A 27,409-nucleotide genomic window follows, 5' to 3' on the forward strand; every position below is an offset into this window, starting at 1 on the left:
TTTAAGGCCCTGGAAAGGGTCTCGGTGTTGGTTTCGGCGGGGAGGGCACGCCCCATCACGTGGGCGCAGTCCCAGAGGGGCAGGGCCGGCGTCTCTGGGCTTCCGTCACTTCCGGTTCTCTGTCAGTTGCAAGCGAGCGAGCAGAAGGCAGTTCGGCTGCAAGAGTGGAGCGTGAGTTCTGGGGACCCCGCCCCCACCCTCTCGAACCCCTTCCTGGCCGGCCCCCACCCTCCCAGCCGGGCCGCGAGCCTCTGGCGGCTCTACCCAGCTCGCAGGCCAGGGGAAATGGCGGCATTGCCAGGCCTCCCCGCCTCGGCCTCCTTGGACCTCCTCCTCTGTCGCCGACCCGCGCGTCCCATGCTCTGCAGCCCTACCCGCGCCAGAAGCCGGCTCCCGTGAACGGCCCCGGCGTGGCGAGTGCGGCGGCGGGGCGCGGCCGGGCGGGGGCGAGGAGCCGCGGGGAGGGGGCCCGGGCGCCCCCGGGACAATGCAGCGGCGGCCCGGGCCATGGCGGGGGCGCGTGTGGTGCCTGCTTCTCCCCTGGGCCTGGCTGGGGCTCTTTCCGCGGCATCCAGGGTTGGGGGGCTCTCTACCGGAGGGCAAGAGAGGACCCCGTCGGAGGAGGGCAAGGGGGTGGGGGAAGGACGGCTGGTGTGCTGAGGGGAGCTAACGCTTCGAGAGAAGAAAATGGCGCTTGGTGCAAGTCCCTCCTCTTCCCATACGGTCTCCGCACTTCGCCGCCTCCCACGCCCCCTCCGACCAACCTGTCCCCCCCGCCCCCCACCCCTGGGCCTCAGCCGTTGCCAGCCCCAGGGTTCCAGTAGCTTCCTGGCACCGCGCGACCCTCTTCCCAGTCTTGGTGCCCATCACCCTCGTGTTGTACCGAATTCCTGTGCTCTTTAGTCCCGGTTTAGTTTCACCTCGTCTTTTCTGATCCTCACGCCATCATCAAAGACCGAAACGCATTTTTTCAGTTGCATTTTGTATAGATTCCACACTAGCGTTTTAGTATCACCTGCCCGAATTACTGGCCTGTCCCCCCTCCTTCGAACAGTAAAGATTCATTAAGTGGAAGTAAAAATCTATCTTGTTAAAAGTTCCAAGTGGCTTTAGTTACCATCACCTTTTTTTGTTTGTTTTTGTTTTTTTTCGGTGGTCTTATAATTTGGGTTATTTATGAAGTCGTTCAGTGCAGTGATCTTAGGCAGCATCCCCCCTACAGCTTTTATTAATAGACCGTATAGTTATGCTTGACAGTTTCAAAGTGAAAGAATAGGTTATGTCCAATTTAATAACCTTTAAAAAATGTTTCTTGGCATTATTAGCTTCTAGCATTAAAAAACGTAAATTGCTTTTCGAGTTAGGGTTGTAAAATGGAACAGTAACAGGAATAGTACATAAAATGTGGTTCTCAACGTTGCTGGTCCCCTCCAAATTTACTCTTTTCATCGGGAAATTACCAGTTAAACAACATGGCTGGTTGCACATGTTTGAGCTTTTTGAAATTAGTGGCTAGCATTGGGATGGATGGCCCACTTCTTTTACCTTGACCTCCTATTGTTAGTTGCCAAGGCAAGTTTAGTCTAGAGAGCTAGATTACTTGGGTTTTTTTGAGGAGGAAATGAAGTCTTTTTCCCTTTATTCAACATTTACAGCCTGAGTGTTGTATATATTGGGCCCTTTAGGGCATACAGAAATTAATAGGACTCAGTCTTTTTGGAGATAGAGAGGGCTAAAGATAATTTAATAATAAGTGGTTTATGACCTGGTTTTATAAGTGTCTTGAAAAGAGTGCCTTGGAATTCCTTGAAATTTGGGCTTTAGCTGTGGGCTGCCCCCTACCCCTTCTCTGCAAAAATCGGCGCTTTGTCTCTCAATAAAGATCCACCTGAAAGCAAGATACTGGGTTATGTATCTTGTGGTGGGGGGAGCTAAGGTCATAGTGGAATTTGAGAGGAGATTTTGCCTCACTTATAAGCAGATTCTTCAAAATGTAGTTAAACTATTTCAGAGTAGAAAATTAGTGTAAAATACAGCGAACTGTAAAAATTGTAATTATCTTTGTGAACTCTGAATTAGTTTTTGTCATTTTGATGGCATGATCAAAAAGCCAAAGAAAATTAGGGACATACACAAAATATGAAAAATAGGACTATTCTGGCAAACGAATTACATCTGTATAGTGCAGCTGTGCCCCATGTTGTGTGAATGTTGGGGTCAGTTCCTGCAATTAATAATTATGTTAGGTCTCATCAATGAGAAATATAAAACAGTACGGAGAATATGCCTATTCCTAGTTTTAACAGATTGTTATCAGCTGCCTTTTTCCAATTTAGTCTACCCATAAACATCTAACTCCTCTAAAATGAAGTATAAAAACACCCAATGGGTTTGAGAAAGAGGTGTAGGAGTGTGAGATGTGTGTGACATTTTAGTTCTTTCTCCTTGCTGGATTCTCCTTGCTGGGTTCTGGATGTTACTTTCAATTTGGAAGAGTATAAATTAAGAGTATAACTTATAGCATTGTGCTGAGCATAACAACTCCAGTACTACAAAATGGTAGAACCATGGAATTTCTTGAATTTTTGCTTGGGAAAGAGTTAAGTCAAAGGTAATAGAACAATTTGTAAATTTTGTGTATAATGTATTTTTCTTTCAGAATGCCTAAATCAAAGGAACTTGTTTCTTCAAGCTCTTCGGGCAGCGATTCTGACAGTGAGGTTGACAAAAAGGTGACTGTTAACGCAAGTCATTTCTGTGATAACTTAATTCAGCAGTATTGCCCACACCCTGTTCTCAAGGACAGCAAGGCTTATCAGAATGGTAAAATGAGTGCCTGGATGGGCGTTTCAGAAAATGTAGATGGCTCCTGGACCTCTTGACCAAAATGCTTGGGGTCCTTGTACGTTCACACTCCTGAACCCTGAATCAGGCTTGAGCAAGTCTTCAGAGTTTAACAAGTCTCCTGTAGAGGACTTCTAGGAACCCCAAAGCTGTAGGGCCACCAGTTTATTCCCTAGGGGGATAGCATTAGAATGAGGCCGGAACCCTGTTTGCCATTATTCAGAAACCTGCCTAATCTCTAGGTATTGTGTGTTGTAGTTGAGTTAAAATTACCTGAACTCTTTGAATGTAGATGTCAGTTTTGACCACCTTCTCAGCCACTGGTGTTTATCCAGTCCACTAGGATTACTTAAAATGTAGGCTTGGAACATTTTAAGTTAGAGTGTTATTTACTCTGTTCCCCTCCTTTTAGTTAAATCAACACCCGGCAAAGCTAACATAAAATTATGCATTTGGACAAGAGGGTTTTTGTACATTAGATGACAGCCGTGCTGGGAGCCGTGTATTCTGCTTAACTGAGCAGCTCACACTGCAGTCAGAGCTTCCTTCTATGCAGAACTGGTTTTTTTATTTCCTAGGAGGTTACATAATTATGTCTCTGAGTTTAGTTGGCAGTGTTAAAAGAGCTTATGGGAGAATCTTGGAGAAGGTGGACCTTTATAGGGAAATACAGAATATATAACCTAAATGTTGAAATAAGGCCCCAAAAAGCATACATTAGCCATACTCCAGAAGAAAATACCTCTTAATTTTTTTTTTTATTCAAACCTAATAATGGCATTTGACTATTCATTTAACAAATTTTTACCGAGCTTTTATGTGTCAGTCCGTAGATACCCAGCCCCCTATATATAAAGAATAATCCACTTTCTGCTTTATTGAGCTGGTTTTTTTTTTTTTTTTTGCTGTTTTTGCTGTTTGCTATTAATCCTGTAAACACAGTAATACATTAGCTTTTTCAGTTTATATACGTGTGTACATCCTGTTTTACCTAATTTCATCTAATTTAGTACATTAATATATTAGTTTCTACTTTCCACTAAGGAACGTGACTGCCCTCTGCTGTTTAGGTTGGGAACTCTACTGATTTTCATAGGCTGTTAGGTCATTTTCAGAATGGGGCTGTATAAAGTTTTTACAATAATGTTGCTTTATTTAAAACATTGCCTTGATTTGGGATGCTAATATAACACATTGCTGTCCACCTTCAGTGATTTTTTTGTGATGAAGTTCTTGTGTTGTTGACTTCTAATAACCAGTACAAAATAAGCTTTTCATATTCATAACTTTTCAAAGTCAGTTTAAGTCCCTTTTGGAATAGACAGGGTATAAATGGCATATCCTAGATTGGAATAAGTTGGTTGTTTCTTCCTAATTAATATATATCCTTTATAAAAATATAAGTTGCTGACTAACTTGAGTAAACTTGGGGTTTTCAAAAGTTTGTTCACAAGCAGCAGGCCCCCATCTCTTTTTTTTGTCCCCCCTTCCAAAAAAATTGTATTTGGGATACTGGTCTAGAAAAGAATTATTCTTCTGGTTATTGCCACTATGATGCTTGAGGTGTTTTTTGGGCTTCTGAGAACACATTTTGAAAAAACTGTGTTAGATCTTAGGTTAGCTCCATTGTTCCATTGTCAAATGAATCTTTAAGTCTTAAAAAGTAATGAAGTGCTTGAACCTGAGATGTGTTTTACTCTTGTGTGTGCAAATTTTAACCAATATGCTTATTTTTCTTTCAAGTTAAAGAGGAAAAAGCAAGTTACTCCAGAGAAACCTGTGAAGAAGCAAAAGACTGGTGAAACTTCAAGAGCCCTGTCATCCTCTAAGCAGAGCAGCAGCAGCAGAGATGATAACATGTTCCAGGTAATTTCCTTAGATCCAGAGGAATTCGTGTCTGGCTTGATCTGAAAAATGTTACTAGTACCTTAATCTAATACTGAATACTGCACAATATTGACTAAGAATATTCCTTGAAATAGAAGAGTAGGTTTGTAGAAATGAAAGTCATTTATATGATGCTAGATTATTGTTAAAGTCTAGAAACCTGTAGTTTGGCTAAGTGTAAAACAATTTAAAAGTTACAGATATCCAAAAAAAAAAAAAAAACCCAAAAAAAGTGATTGAGAACATTTAGGAAGCAGTTTGGAATAGATAGGTCTAGTATTGGGCTGTGAAATATGGATGGAGTATTACTGGAGAAGAAACAGCATTATGGCCTGCATAGTTTGGACTTGATAAGAATGGGAGAGTCAGGTGGCGCCTGTGTGGCTCAGTTGGTTAAGTGTAGGACTCCTGACTTCTGCTCAGGGTTTTGGGATTGAGCCTGTGTTGGGTTCTGCCCTCAGTAGGGTGTCTGCTTGAGATTCTCTCCCTTTCTCTCTCTGTGTCCTCCCCTAACCCCATGATGCTCACTTGCTTTCTCTCGAAACAAATAAATAAGTTTTCTCTCAAAAACAAATAAATTTTTAAAAAAGAACAGGAGAGGTGGGTGGATTTACTGAAATTGGCCCTCCCTGTATAGTGGGGAATAAGATTGAATGTTGAGGTAAAGCAAGGGAAGTGCTTCAAGAAGGGCATAATTATGAGTTGGAGCCAAAATGTTAGAATGAGGCTGCAAACATTTGACTGGAAAAGGCTAGAGTGTATATACGTGTACACATGTATGTATATATAAAATGCATAGTTATGTATAATACAGATACATATTTTTAACTTTCTGATGGCCTTGAAAGACAGTGCCAGGATTAAGGTTAGAGTGAGAAAATAGGAGCACCTGGGTGGCTCAGTTGGTTAAGCATCTGTCTTCAGCTCAGGTCATGATCTCAGGGTCCTAGGATCAAGGCAATTGATCAAGTTGATATCAAGTTGTCAAGTGGTATACCTTACGTGTATACAGTTTTTGCTAAAGTATGTTAAAAACCTAGACCATGCAGATGGATTATTTAGTTATGGGTTTTAGTTCTTTGACTAATGTAGCGCTGGGGAATAGACTGAATTGGTAGAGAACCTGAGTCACTGTATATAAGGAAGAATTACCAAAGGGCCCTCATTTCTTTGAGTTCATAATAAGTTGAATGCTTACCGTATTTCATCAGGTCTTGCTGAGTTCTGGGTGTGCAGTGATGAGCCAAGTAGATGTGATCTCTGGTTTCATGGAATATATGGGAATAAATATGATACTGATAAACATGTATTTAATTAAAGTTATGATGTGGGCTGAGAAGCAGAAGGGCAGATTATGGAAGAGGAGGTGCTCTGGGAATCTCTAAGGATGTGACATTTGAAGCTTAAGACCTAAATGAGCCAGTCATATGAAGTGAATGGGAGGGGGAATCCTCTTCAGAGTAAGTAGAGAGATCTGTGCAAATGTTTTGTGGCTAAAGCTTAGGAAGCCTGGTTGAGAGAGTTGACAGGTGATCTAGTTGGTAAGGAAGTTGGGGGCCAGATCTTGCACCATCTTCCTATTGGAAGGCCATTTTTAGGAGTTTGAGTTTTATTCTCAGTGCTGTGGGAACCTCCCTTAAGGGTCAGGATGAAGTGTGAAATCTGTAGGAGGCTATCCATCCCTTCCTTTCAAAGACTCTCTTGTGTAGAATGGGGGCTGCACTGGAATATTTTAACTTAATGTTTTGCAGTAGAGGTAAAAACTTCTGAGTATTCGGGTAACTGTTTTGGACCTCTCTCTGATGAGTCTTGTTCATCATATGCCTCCCTTTGCCTGTGTAGTAAGAGCATCTGTGTCATTTTAATGGGTTTTATCTTGTCCATTGAAGAAACCAAGACCCACATTTAGAGATTTTATTCTGTTAGAACAGTTTGGGGAAAACCAGATCTATTTTTAGGAGATGATTTTTTCACCAGAAAAGTGGGTTCAATTTTTAAAATCTCATCTGGAAAGCTTCCTGAGCCTCATCAAGCTATGAGACTCCTCACTGTTTTGGAAGCACCTGTAGGGGGAACCAGATATTTTATTTTCACAGTGACTTTTCAGAGACTTTTTAAGTGCAGTGATATGCATTCTAAGAGATAATCTTTAATTTTGTTGCCATTGTAGCTTTTTACTTGTGATGGTATTTAGGCCATAAAAAAAAAAAATCTTGGTGGTAATACTGAATTTTAATTGGTTAAAGAGCATGGTAGGGCGCCTGGGTGGCTCAGTGGGTTAAGCCGCTGCCTTCGGCTCAGGTCATGATCTCGCGTCCTGGGATCGAGTCCCACATGGGGCTCTCTGCTCAGCAGGGAGCCTGCTTCCTCCTCTCTCTCTCTCTGCCTGCCTCTCCAACTACTTGTGATTTCTCTCTGTCAAATAAATAAATAAAATCTTTAAAAAAAAAAAAATAAAGAGCATGGTAGAGTACATTGTATAATATAGAATGAGGGTTTCATTTTTATTTGTAATAATGGTTTGGTAATTTTATTAGATGGGTGAAGGATGAGTTTTTTGGGAGGAAAAATCAGACTCATTGTGTTTTGTAAAGGGGTTTGTTTGTTCTTAATAGAGCTGTATATTTTCTATATTTTTTACTTACCAAGAGAGTGCCTTGGAGACAGCTCACAGAATGGAACTTGTTAAGACATTGCTAGAATCTGTTAGGACCCAAGTGACCAGGTATCCTTTTCAAAAACAAATAGATCTAAAATCTAAATTAGAACTGTTTGGGTACTAATAGCCATAAGACAGGATTATTTTTTTTAACTTCATATCTATTACTTGAGAATTAGAAGAAATAATCTTACTCTGGTAAAGCAGTGTGCATAAACATAAGCAGCTCTTTAAATGTAATACTTGAAGAGAATTGTACCCAAGGAAAGTCACTGCACTGATTTTTCAAACTCCAGAATGATTCGGGCAGAATCCTGGCTAGAGCGGAAATACTCCTACATGCTTGCCTTGAGTGTGGTTCCTTCAGCTCTGAGTTTAAGAACTTGGTTCTGTAGAGACATAACCTCCCTGAGGTAGGGCTTACGTGATATTGAAAACAACCTGGAGGCCTGTCTTGTAAATACTTAGCACTTGTGTCCTAAAGGTCAGAATGGTTGAGACAGGGACATTGATCTGTATTTTTCTTCAGAGTTAGACATTGGGGTCAGTAGTACTACCTTACTTGATTTAATGATTTAAGGAAAAACCTGATCCTTTAAAATTCTGTTGTTGCAGAGACAATTCTTAAAATGGTGTGGAGCTGGGGGTTCATGTATATATTTTAGGAACCCGGAAATTATTATTTCTGTATTTGAATTTTTTTTTGGTGAGTGAAGAAATTATTCATAACCTTCATCAAATCTCCAAGGGAGAGGGGAATAAAAAAAAATGTAAGAATCAACATTCTGAATGATATTCATGTTTTCCCCCCTTGTTAAATTCCGCATTGTATATAAATGTATACATATATATACACATATACATATAATGTAAAATTATATGCATTCTGTCATCTGATTATGTTATTTCCTCTTATATCATGTGATTGTAGAGATCTTTATTCTTTCTACTTTAATCATTCTATCTGTATATTACCTCTTGTTTCTGTTTTTTTTGGAGGAGGGTAAGAGTTTGTCAGCTTTATTCATTTATTCATTTCTCCTCAAGGGAGAGAGGACTGGGCTTCTTTTTAATAAATGTTATTGAGAGGTAATTTATATATATAACAAAATGCACACATTAAGCCTAAAATTTGGTCAGCTGTGATAAAAATGGGCACAGTATTGTAATGAGGCCTTTTCCATTACCCCAGAAAGTTCTCTCTTGGCCTCCCTTTGCAGTCATTTCCCTTGCCTGACATAACTACTGATCTCATTTCTATCACTGTGTTTTTATTTTGCCTGTTCTACAGCCTCTTGTAGTGGAATTGTCCAGTTTGTATTGTTTTGTGCCTGGCTTCTTTTGCTCAGCATAACATCTCGGGGTTGGTTCTTCTAGTTAGCCATCCGTAGTTTATTCCTTTTTATTGCTGAGTTGTATTCCACTGTAGGATTATACAACAGTTTGTCCCTACACTTTGGATAGACATTTGAGTTGTTTCTACCTAGTCTTGGGCTGTTAGGAATAGCACTGTTGGAGCATTCTTGTACAGATCTTTGTGAATTTTTTTTTCCTGTTTGGATCAATTATCAGATGCATTTGCTGGGCCTTAGGGTAAGTGTATGTTCAACTTTTTTTTTTTTTTTTTTTTTTTTAAACATCAGACTTTTTTTTTTTTTTTTTTTTTTTTTAAGATTTTATTTATTTATTTGAGAGAGAGAGACAGTGAGAGAAAGGATGAGCGAGAAGGTCAGAGGGAGAAGCAGACTCCCCATGGAGCTGGGAGCCCGATGCGGGACTCGATCCCGGGACTCCGGGATCATGACCTGAGCCGAAGGCAGTCGTTCAACCAACTGAGCCACTCAGGCGTCCCTTGTATGTTCAACTTTATAAGAAACTGGCAAACTGTTTTCTGTAGTAGCTGTACCATTTTACGCAATGTGAGAGATTCCAGTTGCCTCATACATGTCCTCACTGGGTTTTGTCAATATTTGATGCTATTCACATAAGCTAATGGATGTGTAGTAGAAGCTAATTGTACTTTTACTTTGGACTTTGTTCATGTCTTTTTTGCCCATTAAAAAAATAGAGGTCATGGGACGCCTGGGTGGCTCAGTTGGTTAAGCAGCTGCCTTCGGCTCAGGTCATGATCCCAGCATCCTGGGATCGAGTCCCACATCGGGCTCCTTGCTCAGCAGGGAGCCTGCTTCTCCCTCTGCCTCTGCTGCCACTCTGTCTGCCTATGCTCGCTCTCTCCCCTCCTCTCTCTCTGATAAATAAATAAAATATTTGAAAAAAAAAAAATAGAGGTCATTTGGTTTATTGAGCTGGAAGAGTTCTTTATGTATTTTAGGTATGAGTTTTTTGTCAGCTCTAAGTATAGTGAACATTTTATTTAGGTCCATGGTTTTTCTGTTAATTTTTTTTTCTTAAGAAAATTTTATTTATTCATTTGTCACAGAGGGGAGAGAGAGAGAGCGAGCACACACACAAGCGGGGGGCGGGGGACAGCAGAGGGTGAAGCAGGCTCCCCGCTGATCATGACCTGAGCTGAAGGCAGATGCTTAACTGACAGAGCCCACCCAACCGTCCCTCTAGCGTGATTTTACAGTTTTAACCCTATTTTCAGTTTGGATTCTCAGGAATACAGGATTTGCAGAAGAGAGTAGTAGTAGTATTTTTTCTGCTTCTATGTTTTGTTTTGGTTCTTTGTCCAAGAACCTATAAAGGCTCCAGAAGTCTCTTCCTGGTTTTTCAAGTCCTCTTCAGTATGGCTCCCATCTGTTTAGCATGTCTTTGAATCTCAGCAGTTGTTGTGTCTTTCTGTTTAGTCCCTTCCGTGTCCTTGTCATTTTTCTCTCTTTTACTTAATTGATGGGCTGTCGTTTTTCAAGGTTAGATCCTAATACCTAAGGTCTCTTCCACATGCTCAAGCCCACACCGAACTCATACTTGACTTAATCAGTATTACTTCAGTACATTTTAATGTTATAGATTCAGCTAGGTTATTAGCTCATGGGCTTACTAGCTACAGGGCTTACTGGCTAGTGGGTTTACTGTAAAAACCAAAATGAAACGATGTTCAGTTCTGTGTTAGCTGCTTGAGATACTTCTGCATTTCTTAGAGTCATTAAATCAATATTATAAATCACAATTAACAGTTTCACTGTGATAATTATTTTGGTCTTAGTTTATTCATTTAGACAGTTTACTGGGAACCTAGTATGATAGGCACTAAGGGGTGCAACGAAGAGTGATTAAAAAATAAGCCATTAAAACTGACCCTAAGATCACTGGTGACTTTAGAATAGGCAGTGGGAATTCAATTAGTAGAAACAGTATTTTTCTCCTTTTGAAATTTGGCAATAAAAGGAAGAAGGAAAAATGGAGAAAGTTATAAAATGCTGCAGATTAGAGAAAATGCCTTAGAAAAAGAGGGGAATGAGCATGTTAGGAAATGGTAGATAAGCAAAGGGAAAGAATGTGTAAGTAAGAAATAGGATAGAAAAAGTAAAAAGTTAAGGAAGGCTTGATGGTATTGTGAGTACAGGGAAGAGAGATTTGAAAGCACTTAACCCATATCCAGTGGACTTCATTTTCTCCATAAAGCATGGGGTTATGCCTGGAATTGGGGGCACAGCAGCAGGATCAGAAACTTACTTAAGGAAAGAAAACTGAAGGAAAATGAACCAGACCTGGCTGAGACCAGAAAGAGCGTTCTAAGAGGATATATGCAAGATGGAAGCCAAGAGGATATATGCAAGATGGAAGCCGTTAATGTATACTGGGTCAGTACAGCTGTGATTCTGCTACAGTAATACTTAGTATCCCTATAAAAAGGATTATTTTATAATCAAGGGGCCCAGGATGGAAGGGAAAGGAACATAGCCAAATGCAGAATCTTTGCTTGTTGATGTGTTCTAAGCACAAAAATCATGGCCAGTTATTAGTAGGATTGAAAGGTAGTTTTTTGTTTTGTTTTGTTTTTAAGATTTTATTTATTTATTTGGCAAAGAGAGAGGCACAACTAGAGAGGGAGCATAAGCAGGGGGAGCGGGAGCGGGAGAGGAAGAAGTAGGCTTCCCACTGAGTAGGGAGCCTGATTCAAGGCTTGATTATGACTTGAGCCGAAGGCAGATGCTTAATGACTGAAGCACCCACGTGCCTCTGAAGAGTAGTTTTAGAATGAGTAAGAGATAGGTAGAGGCATTGAAAGTTTTGATCAGGAAGTATGACTTTTTAGTTGAAGTGCTGGACAGTATAGACAGTGTCTTATAGTGAAGACATCTGAAAGGTGCTTTACAGAGTAAAGCCTTTTCCTTCTCTGGAATTTGTAGTTTGTTAAGCATAGTATCAAGTTTTTGGAAAATGGTTTTTTGTGGGTAGTTTCTGTGGTGAAGTCTATTAAAGATGTTATTTGAAATGAAGGTCTAAAAGGAAGAGGTTTCTCATGTTCTAGTGACTAGATCTCTGGATTTTTTAAATGTACATAGCTAGTGGGGTTTGTGGGGTTTGTGGATTCCTACAGGTTGTAGTTTGTACTGCCAAAGTTTGCTTTCTAATGATTTTTGTGGTAAAAAAACGCAACATAAAATTTACCATCTTAACTATTTTTTAAGCATGCAGTAGTGTTAAGTATGTTCATGTTACTATAAAACAGATTTCCTGAACTCTTTCTTTTAGCAGAACCTAAGGAATTCCCCTTTCCCTCTTCCCCCAGCCCCTGATCATTAATCATTCTGCTTTCTGTCTCTGAATCTGACTGGTGTTGCCACTTTTATAAGGGGAATCATGAAGTACACATCTTTTTTTTCTTTCTTTTTTTAAAGATTTATTTATTTTAAATATTTATTTATTTATTTATTTGTCGGGGCGGGGGGGAGAACACAAGCAGGCAGAGCGGCCGGCAGAGGCAGAGAGATGCAGGCTCCCCATCGAGCAAGGAGCCCAATGCGGGACTCGATCCCAGGACCCCGGGATCATGACCTGAGCCGAAGGCAGTGGTGGCTCAACCAACTGAGCCACCCAGGCGTCCCAAAGATTTATTTATTTTAGAGTGAGAGCTTCAGTGTGTGTGTGTGAGGTAGGGGCAGACGGAGAATTTCAAGCAGACTCTCCACCTAGCTCAGAGCCTCATGTGGGGCTCATGACCTGAGTGGAAATCAGGAGTTGGACGCTGAACTGAGCCACTCAGGCGCCTCAGTATGCATCTTTTTGTGAATGGTCATTTCACTTAGCCCATTCAGTAAGGTTCATCCATGTTGTAGCATGTGACAGAATTTTCTTTTTAGAGGCTGAATAATACCCCACGGTATGTATATATCTCACATTTTGTGTATCCATTCATCTCAGGATGGACATTTGGGCTGTCCCCATCTTCGGGCTGTTGTGAGTAATGCTGCTGTGAACATGGGTGTATAAATAAATACCTGCTCAAGACCTTGCTTTTACTTCTTTTAGGTTCATACCCATAAGTGGGGCTGCTGCATGAAATACTCTTGAATTTTCTGAGGAACCACCATGCTGTTTTCCATAGTGTTGTTCTGTTTTACTAATGATTCCTTTAATGTGAAAGTGATTGAAAATGTGAGATATACTTCATTTTAATTCCATTTTTTAAGAAAGATAACAGTGACATTTCCTTTGGTGGTAGTTTTGATACTGAGAATAGTAGTTACTTTCATGATTTAAAGTATAGGGAGTGTGCAGCAAGTTGTGATTAAAAATATGGACACTTTCTTGACATGAGAACCTTTCTATGTTTTTGTTTCTTTTGCAGATTGGGAAAATGAGGTACGTCAGTGTTCGGGACTTTAAAGGGAAAGTCCTAATTGATATTAGAGAATATTGGATGGATCCAGAAGGTGAAATGAAACCTGGAAGAAAAGGTGAGATTTAATTTCCTGAATTTGGTCTTAATTTAACCTTATTTAAAATTGAAATAATGTTGGCAGTGCATTTGGAAGATCCTCATTTAGTTGATTCTGTATTTTCTGTAGTCTTTTAGACACGAGATTTAACTTAATTTAATGACATGTCTTAAATAGCTGTTGGAATAAAACCCAGGAAAAAGAACACACTTCCTATCACTTTATTTGGCTGCTAATTTGCTTGGATGTAGCTTTAGGGGAAAAAAAAATGACGTGAATTCTTAAGTAGAGCAGGAACTATCGGGTCATTTGTAAAATTAGGAATGAAAAATTCTGGTTTACGTGAATGTTTCCTTTAGGTCCATCTAAAGGATATCCTTCTTGGGGGGATAATAGCCTTTTAGCAGGTCTTTTGTCCTTCTTCCATTTGTGTGTCACCCAGTCCCAAGCTTGTTAGCATCATAGAAGCACATTTTATTTACTCATCATATAGCTAGGGAATGTTTGTATACAAACATAAATTCTTATATTTGGGTAGTTAGCTGCTTGAGGTTGATCCTTAGATCAAAATAGGCCTCTTTATCTCCTCCTCCTCTGCCTGTTTGTTAGCTTGAAGGTACCACTTGTTTACTTTATGCAGTTCTTAGGTTTGGTAAACCTAACCTCTCTGTTTCTGTACCCTTTAACATTTTCTTGTTCAAGGCCATTTCTGGAATCACTGAAGTTGTTTCATTGTGGCCAGTGCCAATTTCTTCTCTTACTTCTGCAAACATGTATTGAAACAATTTGATTAGCTTTAAAGCCCTTCCAGGATGTTGACCCAGGATGTTCTTCTGCCTTCCTCTCAATTTCATGGCCTCCCAGCAGTCTTCTGAGAAATACATGAATTTTTCCAATTCTAGTTTATTTTTCTATTTATGTGGGTCAAATATTAGTACATTAGAAGTTTCAAATGCCAAGTGCTTTCTCTTCACATTTTTACTTGAAAGGCATGTTCTTAGCTAACATTTTAAGTGTTTATTATGTGTTAGCTGATAAGTAAGCTTTTCACTCACGTTAGCTAATTTATTGGTTCACAACACTGCTTTGAGGTGTGAGGTGTACATACCATTTTACTGGTGAGGAGACTGAGGCTTAAGAAATTTTTTTTTTTTAAGGTCATACAGTTAGTGATAGGGAGCCTGCGATTTGAACGCTGACAGCAGGACTCTCCAGAATGCATTTTTAACCACTGTCTACATTCTGAGAAGTCCTGTATGGGTCATGTCCCAGAAAGTTATCCAGAGTAAATGAATGCTTCTTGAAGAATTAACCAAAAGTTGCTCACTTTGAGTTCCTGTAGAAATTTTGAGCAAATGTTGGAACAAACTGGATGTAGAAATTGAGTGTCACATACAAAATCTGGATCTGGCCACTTAGCCTGCTAGTTTGCAAGGTTCTGTGAAACGCATCTTCGCGTCATCGTTTGTTCTCACAGGCTGTACTACGTATTGTGCAGGATGCAGTGTTGGAAGTAAAACTGGGCGTTAGACTGGTCTGCTCAGGTAATTGTGATGAATCTGTAATAACAAGGGATTTGACTCTCAATATGATAGCCGTTGTGCTATTTCAAGTAGCAGTTGTCGATAAAACAGGTTTTGGGTTGGAAGTGTGAAAATCGTCAAAGCTTAAGTGGATTTCCAACTTTTAAATTTTAAAAACTTTGTTTTAGGTATTTCTTTAAATCCCGAGCAATGGAGCCAACTGAAGGAACAGATTTCGGACATTGATGATGCAGTAAGAAAACTGTAAAATCAGAGCCATATGAAACCTGTACTGTTCTAGTTGTTTTAATCTGTCTTTTTACATTGGCTTTTGTTTTCTAAACGTTGTTTTCCAAGCTATTGTATATTTGGATTGCAGAACAATTTGTAAGATGAATACTTCTTTTTTTTATGTGCATTATTAAAAGTGTTCTGAGTGAAGCTAATTGTCAACTTTATTAAGGAGGTTTGCTTTGTGCCCGCCACCTAGTGTAAAATAAAATCAAATAATACAATCTTAACTGTTGTGGCCTTTCTTGATCAAAAGAGTTGGTACCGTTTAAGGCCAAAAGTAACAGTTTATAGACCTGTTAGTTTCACTTTGGCTTTTACATGCAAAAGGATTTGTATTGCATTGAATTTATAAACTCTGACTTGTGAAATCCATAGTTGATCTGTTTTCTTCCAGTCCAATGTCTAGACTTAACTAGATTTTTCTACCCCAGTGATACTTCACACCCCCCACCTTTTTTTTAACAGTGTTTTTTCCTTTAATGACTTGTCATGTTCAGTTTTCATTTCACTCTTTTGCTCTCTTGAATATATTATACTAATTTGGAAAGTCAGTGAAACTGTCAACATGTTAGTTATCTCAACAAGGTACTTGTAATTAAAATATTATATGAGAGCTACAATCACTAATTCTACTGTATTAACTATTAGGAGATATAGTTTGATAAAAAAACATGGCTTGTATGAAAACTGAGCAAGTAAGTGTATGTCGTTACCTGTAGTGTCCTCTGTAGTACCTTATTGCTTAGTCTGCAGAGAATAATGACTTAAATGTCTGATTTCCTTTCACTTATTAAACCTGTTCACCATGGGATGATGTCTATGAAATCAGATACTGTTATCTTAGATTAGGATTTAATAAAAATTGTGAAAGCTTACTGGCCTAACATTTTATTTTATAATGTTGAGTGTGGATTATATGTAGCCAGAGATATCACTGAGCTTTACTGTCACAGGAGGTAATGTGGTTAGTTTTTGGAAGAAAGAATATATAGGCACATATTTCTGGTTTTTTGGCCTTTTCTTAGTGGACTTGGTTCTTTTTTTTTTGCAGTTAGTCTACTGGACAATAGTATTCTAGACTTAATGTTACTAAGTTTTAGCAGGCACTCGGAAGTGATTTTCATGAAATTGTAGTGATGAAGCAGACCCCATTGACGCACAGATTTCAGGGGCTTTGCAGCAATAAATAGGGCAGGATGTGCCTTAGAAAGAGAATTTAGGGGAACTCTAACTGAGATGAAGGAAGGTGGCAGTGAAGAGGAGGGAAATGTCTTCAAACAAGGTGGAACATAGGATATTTTGATCACATTGATAGGACACAATCCTGGATAGAATAGTAAAAAGAAAGGTTTAAAGACATGTAAAAAAAAATTCTTGTTAACAAATTATTTTCAATAGCTAATCTTAAATGGTTTTATTGCCATGTCGGAGAGTTGCACTATTATACCAAGACTGATTACTGCGTCTAAAATGTTTTATAGTAGAATTGTCAAGGACTTGATTTCAAAACTAGCTGCCAGGACAGGTATAGTTATTAAATTGTTTTCTGGCAGTTCTTCTGTCTTAAAGTATGTTTTTACATTTTTTAGATGATTTTTATAATGTTTTTAGCAGTAATCCTAATAGGTGCATAATTGGGGAATTAAATCTTCTCTTGTGGTATTTTAACCTCCATCAGATAATAGGTACCCAAAGTGTTCAAAATGGTATTTTAGACAAATCATATCTTGATAGATAACTTTCCCTTTATTTGGGAACATACATGTGTTCTATTAACTTAATTGGATGGACTTGTAAAGTATTTCTTATTACATATACAGAAAGCGTAGTTAGAACACAGAACATTGATTTTGGTGTAAAGAGAATAATGGGAAAGTTTCCTAGGTCTGTATGAATTCAGGCTGGGTGTGCATTTTAAAACAATCTGCTGACACAGAGCTGGTGCTGAAATCTGTTACCTAGGCATTTTCTAGCTGTACAACATTGTGTCATTAAGACCTTCATAGAAAGAGTGTTTCCCTCACAGAATTTGATAGGTTGACTGCTAAATTCATTTAAATTTGCAAATGGATATGCAATATATAGAAATTACTTCTTTTTTGGGGTACAGGAAGTGATGAGAACTAGGTTTAAAAGAAAAGACCAGTTAATTATACTGAGAAGATAAGATAGGGAGTGAGGTTTTCTGTTTCAAATTACCTTCTTGGTAAGATTTCTTCCAGGAAGAGAGCTTGCCATTTTGAGGCAGCAGTTTCTTACTTGGTAATGCCAGAATGAATTTAATTAATGCCAGCCCTGAGTGAACTTGTAGCAGGGTTTCTCCAATGGGGTTTTCCTCTTTGTCTTTTCAAGTATGGGTAGCATTTGACTGATTTCCAGTGCCCTTGGCATTTTACTTAAAGAACCACCACTTAAAAAAAAGAAAGAAAGAAAGAAAGAAAGAAAGAAAGAAAGAAAGAAAGAAAAACAACAAAAAACCCCCACACCACACACACATATAAAAACAAAACCAAACCTCTTTATGATTTGATTATTCTCTCTTGCTTTTACTTTGTGAATGCTTTTGAAGAATACTCCTACCTCATTAGCTAGTCAAGTTGCTGTGATATTGGATCTATTCCTACGTAGGAAAAAACACTTAGAAAAAAAAAGTATGTACATATCCTGGCTTGGCTATTGAGGGGAAAAGAGAAAGAGTTGAGTGTTATTTAGGTTTCCTGATAGGGATGTCAGAAAGAGCACTATACAAGCTTGAAATTTTTTTAAAAAGCGCTGGCTAATATTTAGGTATCTCCTGAAATTCTTTGTTATTTACTTTTTATGGAAATTAATCCAGTGAAATACTTTAAAGTTTTTGTTTTTATTCTTAAAGTGGTATTTTCCAGATAAAGTCTGGGGTAAACATTCACATAGTCACAAATATGTAATTCTGTAATTGTGGAATAACCTGTATGCTTTGTTTGGTACATCTTCCATGGAGATGTCAATGGATATAATCCTCCATCTGTGAATATTTTAAATGTTGAAATAAAAATAAGAAATGTGGCCTATGTGTCATCACAGTTTCACAGACCTAAAAATGAATGGCTTAGTTATCTGTTGAAAGGGTGTTGTTAACAAACAATGCCTTCCTGGGTGATTGCTTTTGGAATGTGAATTCGTCTTAGCAGGTTATATCTCCTGAGGACCTCTGGAACCTGACCAGACTGGACTGGATGGGATTGGACTGGATGGTACAGGGTGGGGTGGGGTGGGGCAGGGAAGTGGGGGTGGTGTGGGCCCGTTTTTCCCATCTACCTGATCCGGTTGGAAAAACGCAGATAATAAGGTGTATAGAATCTCTTCTTTTTCTAAACCTTATGTTTTCTAGATAGATTATTCCATGGTATACTTAACCGCATTGAATGCTGGATTTTGTTGAGTATTTTAAACTTATATTTTCACTTAGAAGGGGTCTATTTTTTCCCTTCTTGCTTAGTACTTTTGCTTTGTTACATTTTGAGATCTCATTGTTCAGATTTCTGTTCAGGGAAGCTTACACTGGGGTGGGAAGACCCGTGGAAGACTACCCATGAGTCTTCTTGCTGCACCTAATCAGCTTGAAGTTTGTAGAGCATACTGACTCAAGTACAGTCAAGAAGAAAAATATAGTACTTGGAATTTGCAGTCACGGACTTTTTATAGTTTGTAGTACAGCTCAAAGGAGTTAAGGGATTAAAATTTTTGTTTGTTTGTTTGTTTAAAAAGCATGAAACATTAAACAAGTATATGAAATTATTTACTGGGTAACAGTTTATCCAAGACCTGGTCCATTTCTGTACAAAATCTTGCTGCATTGCACCAGCCATGCCAGACCCTAAAATTTGTGCATGTCGTGGCTCATGTGCCTTGGAAAGTGATGTGAAATTCCAGTTTGGCCCTCTTCTAAATAAGACCGATTCTTCTAAAAGCTCCTACTCATGAGCATCCCCCCCCCCCATATGTAGTTGTTGCAGGGAGGGTGCATACGTAGATATAATCTCCCCATGGGACCATTTATCCCTTCACCCAGAGGCCCCATTCAGATTCTGCCGATTGTTTTGGTAGTCTTTATAGCAAAAGCTTCCAACCCATTTGAGAGTTATGACTCTTTAGTCTCCATTCTGACACACTTCTTTAGGCTTTCCTTGACTTGCAACCTTGTGATTTCTGTAGATCTGGTCATTTGTAGGTCGCTGGTGGTGGTGACAAGGGTAGGGAGGGCAGAGGCTGGCTGAACGAGGAGCAGAGACTCAGCAGCTTTTTTGTGAAGGGTCAAAAGCAATGAGGGGTGCTCTGGGGAGGATGTGGGGTCAGGAAGGCCATGTGTGATGGAACCTGCCCCATCTGGGTTTGGCTGCATCAGTGCTTGTCTGAATTGATCTTCGTGTGTCATCTACAGTTCCATTCACTTCCCCGTTCAGTTTTCTGGTGATTTTTTTCCTAAGTGCCACCTGATTTGTGAGTACTTCCAATAATTTTAAAGAAAAAAATTTATGCCTACTCTTCTCCATTTTGCTGTACTATGATCATTTGGATCTTTTTCCTCCTCCAGCTTAGCTGCTCGAGTTCAGAGAGTGGACTTGTCCGGCAGTGCATGTGGATCACTGCGCAGTCATGCTTGGGGCATGAGCTGGTCGTGAGCCCTCTCGTTTATTGTTTTTGAGGCACAAGCTCTGTTTCTTCTATTCACTGTTGGCCTTGGAAAATGAGGAGAAATAACGTTTTCATGTATTTATGCTTGAGGGATACAAAAGGTTGAAAGGGTAGTGAGATGCTATATAGTAGAAATATGAAGATTTTGAGGAATCTGAGGGTTTCAGCCTCAATCCAGGGTCGACTATCTCCTTGTGCTCAGGTTTGAAGACCAACCCTTTATATTAATTGGGAAGTAATTTCAGAAGCTTTATGGTTTTCTTTAAAATTCTTTATTCAGAAAAAAGGTTTTTTGGCATTGAAGCACTCAAATCTGGTTTTGATCTAGGACTACCCCCCCACCCCCAACCCAATATGGGGAAATGCTTCTTGCTCAGTATAGAGTCATTAACTGGGAGGCAGGAAAAGCTCTCAAACAATTGAGAACATTTTCAATGCATTAGAATCCTGTAACAGTGGTTCTTAAATTTTTAAAAAGGAAGCTTTTAACTTGCTGTAAAGCGACTGTTCAGAATAGTGTTGTCATAAGCCACTTCCATTACAAAACCGCCTCCAGAAGGTCAGCGGGTATGAGACCTTGGAAAGAAATTTAAAAATGCATTGAGGTCTGGATCTGTAACCTTTTCAATTCCAGCAATCTCCAGGGGGAGAAAAGAAACTAGAGTACTTAAAATTCTTTCCTGTAAGTATTGAAAAGAATTTGGGTTAGACTCCTATTTAGAAATTTTTTATCTTAGGAAAGGCAGAAACACTAAGTTTAACTCCCAAGTTCATGTGTACCATCCCTTCCTGTTAACTGCCCAGTGGAGTAGTAACAATCCCCATTTGTTCAGTGCCAGGGGGGAGAAGTGTGGTCAGTGGTGGGTATTTTATTTATTTTCCCATTTAATATTCATTCTTCCAGGAGAAGATACTCTTATTCCTTACTTTACAAGTAGAAATTGAGGTTTCCGGAGAAGAGTTGACTTGGTCAAAGCAACAAAGAAAGTGGCAGAAGCAGAATTTGAATCCACATTTGGCTAACTCCAAAACCTGAGACTGTTTACCTCCCTGTGTTCCTGTCGCGTAGGCCTTGGCTGATGGCAGAATTCTCTCTTGGTTCATTGATTTTGTGATGGACTCTATTGCAGTAAACATCACCCTGATCTTCACTGGCATCATAGGCTTGGATCGGTGTCTGACCCAGTGAATCCTGTTCACTTTCTTCAAATCGCATTCCCAGCAGTGGCAGGAAGGGCAGTTCTTCACGCTTGGCCCCCAGCACACAGTGAAATGCTAGGGTTAGGTTGATTTTGCTGAACCCTTTAGTCAAGGCTGAAGTCCCAGAAAAGTCTGTTGGTTTGCACTGGTTAGGTTATATCACTGGCCAGAACTCCTAAATGCAAGCAGGTTGAATTGTTATTATTATTATTATTATTTCAATTAATTTTATCATTATCTATTATTATTATTTTGAGGAATCTCTGCACTCAACATGGGGCTTGAACTTAGAACCCTGAGATCAAGAATCCATGTTCCACCAACAGCCAGTCAAGTGCCCTGGGCTGAATTACTCTTGCGTACAGGGACTAGATCTCCCTTTGGCCCGGTCACTACTAAATTCCAGGCACTGTGGGCCTTGTGATGGTGTAGGAAAAACTTAACTAGTAATGATAATACTGGGGAAAAGAAGAGGATTATATGAGATTTGGACTTGGTTTTCCCTCTGCCCCACTTTTTAGTGGGTCTCATGAAGTTGGACTTGGAGGCTCTCTTCACTGTGTGTGGGCTGTCCTCCGGCGCCAATCCAAATCCATTCCACACTCCAGCCCTGCACCTGGTCTGAATGGACACAGCCAAGCCCCCCTGCTCTCTCGCTTCTGGCTGGGTTTGGTCAGTGCAGAGCCTTGCTAGGAAAGTGGAGAGAGGGAGGAGCAGAGGTCAGAGGTCTGTTCCTCTGGCTTCCTTCCTCCTTCCCAGGTCTGCTTGGGCTGGCTGTGTCCCTCAACCTCTCAAGGGACCTTTACCCACTTCTCTCCTGATTTCTAGTAGTCAGCCCCTTATGTTGTACCTTTAGGTCTAATGTGTTAATTTACTATCCCTGTGGTTTGTTACACTTGACTCAGTTATAAATGGTCTCTTAAACGCTCGGGTTGATTTGAGTGTGCCAACTGCTTGTGTTGCACTGACTGCTATGGGATCAGGTACCAGGAACGGTCCCAGGAAACACCCTCTAAATTGTGTAGCGGGCACATCATCTGGAGAGGACAGGGTGAATGGGAGTGTGGGGACAGTGAGACGTGAGGAAGCGTTTACGGCGGCGCCCGAACTTCTGAGCCAAACTGGTAGCATGGAAGCCCGGCTGGAGGGCAGGACTGGCATAGACCCAGCAGCTGGGGCTCCTCATCCTTACGGCTGGTGTGGCCAAGAAGAAGTTGCAGACACCTTGGTTCTGACAGCCCCAAGAAGGGACACTGGGAAAGAAAAAGGGAAAGCAATGAACATAGAAAAAGATACTTAACAAACCAAAGAGGGCCTGTGGCAGCTTTGGAGGAGCATCATCTGTGGGGGCAGAGCAGTTATGGGATGAGCCAGGACCGGCTGCACGGGCTGCACCGTTCCGTTGTGGCTCTAGTTATGTGCTCAGTCCTGTAGAATCTCTTTAGGGCGCTGATTGGGGAAGGAGATGGCATTTGAGCTGAGGACTTCGAACCTCCAAATTTCCTTGGACCTCCACTGCTTGCAGAGGCGGCCACACCAACCCCTACTGTCTCCGGCTCCACAGCCCGAGTCAGATCCTAATGTTTCCCTGTTAGAGTTACGAGCCTGCTCTGGGAGCCGAACCTATATATGAAGGAAGGGCTTAGAGAACTTCTGTGGGAGGAGCTCCTAAGCATGTTAGACCAAAGGGGTCCTAGATGGGAGTAGTTGTTCTCACTCTCACATCCGGTAACCACTAGAAGAGTGTGCTTCATCCCAGTGACCTTGGACTTGACCTACCCTCCCCTCAACAAACACATCTTGATTTTAGAGATTTTCAGACCTACAGAAAAGTAGAAGGAACAGTAAAAGGAGCATCTTATATCCTTCACCTATTATTTTGCAACATTTTTTTTTGAACTGTGTAAAAGTAAATTGCAGATACATAACATATAAATACATATGTATACAAACACATACTCATATAAACATCACGTACAAATCTTTTCGGATGGACTGTTTGAAGAGAACCACAGATACCCTATTATTTCAGAACCTCAGTATGTGTTTCTTAGAAGTAAAGACATATCACACACAATAGCACTGGGTATTATATGCAACTGCAAATTACTGAGCACTACATCTGAAACTAATGATGTACGATGTGTTGGCTAATTGAATTTAAATGACAAAATGATATAAGAAAAATAACCACCTTTTCCAAAACAAAAAATGAGAAGGGTCACATTATTTTACCTATTATCTTTCTTTTTACTAGAAGATCACGGGATTTTTCCTACCTGGTCCTGCAAATAATCTTTCGTGATAGGTTGTTTGGGTTGAAGTATGCGAAGAAAATTAAGCTGCACAGAAATACATATTTGGAAAAGAGAGAAGTATTTTAATAGCCTTTTCAGATAACTGTAGATAATGTTCCATAAGAGCCGCAAAACTTGATAAGGCTTCTTAAGGGTTAGTTGCACTACGTGATTTTTGCTTGAAAGCTGTAATTCCACCATTGGCAACAAATACTGTCAGTTGTTTTTCTTGAAGTGAGAGGCTCAGTTTATTCGTATTTCAGAAATGTCTGCCAAATCACAAGTCTGAATAATCATCGTTTGGCAGTTGTTCTTGCAAGTAAAAATGGTGCTACATGGACGAAAACAGTGGTTTGGGTTCATAATCTAAATAGTTGTGTTTATGCTTTTCCTGAGATAGCCAATGAACTTCAATATGCATCTCCTAAGAATAAAAATATATTCTTCTGCCTAACTTCACTAGTACCACAACTTGGGAAATTTCCCTAATTTTATTCAGTATTCAGTTTATATTTAAATTTCTCCAATTGTTCCCCAAAATAGTCTTAGTTTCTTCCCGTGATACAGGCAGTATCTGGATGAGGTTCATGCCCTTCAATTTGGTTATTCGTCTCTTTCAATCTAGAATAAATTACCTACAATTTCTGTTTTCCATAACATTGATTGTTTTTTAAACAGTCCATGCCAGGGAGCACCTGGGTGGCTCAGTGGGTTAAAGCCTCTGCCTCCAGTTCAGGTCATGATCCCAGGGTCCTGGGATCGAGCCCCACATTGGGCTCTCTGCTCTGTGGGGAGCCTGCTTCCTCCTCTCTCTCTGCCTGCCTCTCTGCCTACTTGTGATCTCTGTCAAATAAATAAATAAAGTCATTAAAAAACAAAACAAAACAGTTCATGCCAAGTGTCTTGTGGTATGTCTCACATTCTGGATTTGTTGTTTCATTTCCTCATGGCTCATTGAGGTGAAATGTCTTTGGCAAGAAAACTACAAAGGTGAGGATTCTGTACATAATCAGAGCCCGCCATAAAGCCCATCGGGCCAGGCTGTTTCCCTCTGATCACTAGGTTAGTTAAGGTAATTGTGGGATCTTAAATTTTAAAGATACCTTCCCCTACCCCTCTTAATTAAATTTTTTGAGAAGCAAGTAAGTTTGGGGGACTTCGTGTGGGAGGGAGGAATGGTTCCAGTGAATTGGTGGTAGAGATTGCCTTTGGCCACCTTGGACTTACCACGCCACTGAACCAATGGACTTTCTGTGTCTGCTGAGTTGACTGGTCTTGATTGTCTGGAGGAAACTGGGCTGTGGAGAGCTATGGAAACCGGCAGATTTTTGGGTAACTTTTTATACCCCCTTGACCAGTTCTCCTGGAGAATGAAAAACTGTCTCAGACACTGTAGTGATGTAGAGTTTGAACCGTGGTCTGGCCAAGGTGCTGGGAGAGGCTAAGGGGCACATGGAGTGGACAGGGGGATCCGACATAGGCCTCACAGAGGTGAGGAATGTCGCAGTGGTGTTCTGTGTGACTCCGTTGTTTCTTGTCTCCCTTTTCTTTCTCTCTCTCTCTTTTTTTTTTGTTTCAAGTTTTTATTTAAATTCCAGTTAGTTAACAAACAGTGCAGTATTATTAGTTTCAGGCCTTTTCTCTGAAAGAGTTATGTGGATAACACCAATGTTGGCTAAAGTTTTAGGTTTAGGTGGGAGTATGAGAAAAATCAGTATCGGTTTGCAATGATGTGGTAGTTGATAGAACTTCTTGCCCGTCCTGTGATGGGGGCTTAATCTTCCCACCAGATGACCAGAGAGGATGACAAAGTGTGTGCCTGGGGTGTGTGTGTGTGTGTGTGTGTGTGTGTGTGTGCGCGTGTGTATTAAATGTTCCATCTATCCCTCCAGATCCATCATACCTTCTTCTGTGTCCTGGGAGGCTGATAATGTGTGGATCACATCAGTAGGTCATCCTCTCTAGTTTTTGGTTGGGTTTGGTCCATCGTGAAAGGAGAATGGGGTGGAAGCGGGTAACTTCAGGCTGTGTCTCTCATCACGGCTGCTCTCAAAGTGACTTCTATGTGAGTTTCTTCTTTTGGGTTCCAGTAACTACTCTTTCCCCTCACGTTTTGACTGTGGATGATAACAAATCCTCCATTGTTACTAGCCCAGGGTGAGGAGCATGGGGACTTTTGGTTTTCCTGTGCCTTTGCCCACGCCTTTATAAATAATCTATTTTTAATAAACACACTCATTGAATTAGCTTAATTTGCATGTGTCTTTTCAAACTGGGAACCTGACAACAGGGAAATAGGATTAGCAGAGAGAACTAGCACAGGGATGAAAGCTCTGTTGCTTGGTTCTCGGGATTAAAGTCAAAGGAACATCAGGTGTGTCTTCGCCTTTGCTTTTGGCTTTGCAAAGAACCTTGTTCAGTTATTTTTGCTATGTTTGTTCTCCTGGCAACGAGTGGCTTCTAAATACAGTCACATCACTGACCAAAAACAACCGCTAAAATCATCAACTAAAAATCATCAATTTCCTAAGGAAGAAAAGTTCTTCAAGGTTGGGTCCACCCATTTAATTAGGCAAACTCCTCTCTCCCCAGGCCACAGATTTGCACCATCTCAATTCCAGAGAATCAAGGCTGTGAGGAGGAACATGAGATCAGTGGCCATCTCAGGTTGCTGTGCGTAAATGATTCTGTAGCCTGCTGCTGCATTGCACACTTGCCCTCACAGGGAAGAGGTTCCCAGCACGGGCAGCTTCCACAATTGCTTGCCTGTGGCTCAGGCAAACACAGAGAGGGAGAGGAGGATGTTTCTGAGGACAGGTATCTCCTGCTTTTTGAAAGGTCACATGAGGCCACTTCGATTTTACAAAAGACCTACTAGTATCTGTTTTTGCTAACTGGAAGAAATTCAAAGAGGATTTTCACTTTTATGAAAAAGGACAAAAAGCAAAAATAGTGCTCAGTGTTTGCAGCAAGCTCTCACAGAGGCCCTGAGGACCTGGGGTGGTGAAGGTGGAGCCACCCAGCACCTTTCCTGGGAACTACATGCAATATCCCAGCATCAAGCAGCCGGAGCTCTGAACTGGGTCTGTGAGCTCCTGTAATGTATTGTGCGCATCTGTTAGCAAAATGTGTACTGAGGTCTCAGGAAAGCCTAAGAGGTTATTTTTTGGGTCTGGGAAGGCTCCAGATTTTTTCCATTATAAATTAATGGTAATTTTCTTCTTTTCTTTACATCATTTTGGCTTATGAAAGGTTTCATAGGAGTGTTCTCCTTAGCAGAAGAATCCTGTACTTGAAAGATGGTGGGAGATGTTGGCTGCCTTGGAAAAGTTGAGCCAGAGAAAATTGTCAGGGCAGGTATACAAGTTGGACATCAGCCTTGACAATTCATCCTGGGAGGTATTAGCTTTTGCCCTAGGCAGGTTTTTATTCTTCTTGCTGTCAGCCCCACTGGTGCACATCTTTTTAACGGAGAAAAATGTATTGAAAGCTAAAGGACTTGGCAACTTATAAAAATATTGGTGACAAGCAGGTCTTCGTTATTACCCTGCCAGTGTGGCAGAAGCCATGGATGGCTTTGATGAATTTTGATATAGGTCATGGGTTATGGCCAGGCTCATCAGGGTTGGGTTCCCAGGCCTGTGAATGGAAACCTTTGTGGTTTTCGCTTATGTTTCTAATAGAATCTGGCACATCTTTAAATATAGGAATAATCTGTTGTGAGTGGCTCCTGAGGGAACAGCAGCAAGAGTCATGGGCCATCTTTGTCTTTTTGTTGGCTGTGGAGCTTACTCGAGTGGGGAGATTGTCTTTTTGTTGGCTGTGGAGCTTACTCGAGTCTTTTCTATGGACTAATTTCAGACAGTTATTTTCCAGAATTCTATTCTACTGTTCCACTGCCCTGCTGATTCTGGGAGCTGTGAACACTGAAAAGGCTTAAGAGATGTCCTTTGTAATTTGATCTGGATGTAGTTGGCTCCTGTTGTTATTATTGGAAATATATTATATTTTTGGAAATGTCAAATAGAATCTTATTGATGACAGTTGTTCTAACAGGTTTGGTGTATGGATTTGCTTCAATTCATGCAGGAAGCCTATTAGCAACAACTAGCACAATGTATTTATATGAAAATAGATATCTTTATTTGTACCCACCTCAACGTTTGCAAGTATCCCATATAA

The 27,409-nt window shown here is 40.3% G+C and overlaps 1 protein-coding gene across 2 annotated transcripts; it reads left to right on the forward strand.

Annotated features, from left to right (window-relative positions):
* Positions 1-45: 45 nt before the first annotated feature.
* Positions 46-18,101, forward strand: SUB1 (SUB1 regulator of transcription). 2 transcript variants are annotated; one of them, XM_004738067.3, is made up of 5 exons: positions 46-171; positions 2,660-2,732; positions 4,588-4,710; positions 13,149-13,257; positions 14,951-18,101. In XM_004738067.3, exons 2-5 carry the CDS (start codon positions 2,661-2,663, stop codon positions 15,028-15,030), a joined length of 384 nt encoding a protein of 127 aa, XP_004738124.1. In that variant the 5' UTR covers positions 46-171; position 2,660; the 3' UTR covers positions 15,031-18,101. The 2 variants fall into 2 exon arrangements, with proteins under 2 accessions (XP_004738124.1, XP_044935388.1); XM_045079453.1 differs by lacking the exon at positions 46-171 and adding an exon at positions 260-413.
* The last annotated feature ends 9,308 nt before the right edge of the window (positions 18,102-27,409 follow it).

Source organism: Mustela putorius, unplaced genomic scaffold (assembly GCF_011764305.1).
Source record: "Mustela putorius furo isolate JIRA1106 unplaced genomic scaffold, ASM1176430v1.1 tig00000407_pilon_pilon_pilon, whole genome shotgun sequence".
Taxonomy (NCBI): Eukaryota; Metazoa; Chordata; class Mammalia; order Carnivora; family Mustelidae; genus Mustela; species Mustela putorius.

Coding starts and splice junctions, on each gene's coding strand:
- SUB1 (XM_004738067.3), top strand. CDS start 2,661: ATGCCTAAATCAAAGGAACTTGTTTCTTCAAGCTCTTCGGGCAGCGAT. Junction 4,711..13,148: donor GAGATGATAACATGTTCCAG/GTAATTTCCTTA, acceptor TTTCTTTTGCAG/ATTGGGAAAATGAGGTACGT. Junction 13,258..14,950: donor AATGAAACCTGGAAGAAAAG/GTGAGATTTAAT, acceptor ACTTTGTTTTAG/GTATTTCTTTAAATCCCGAG.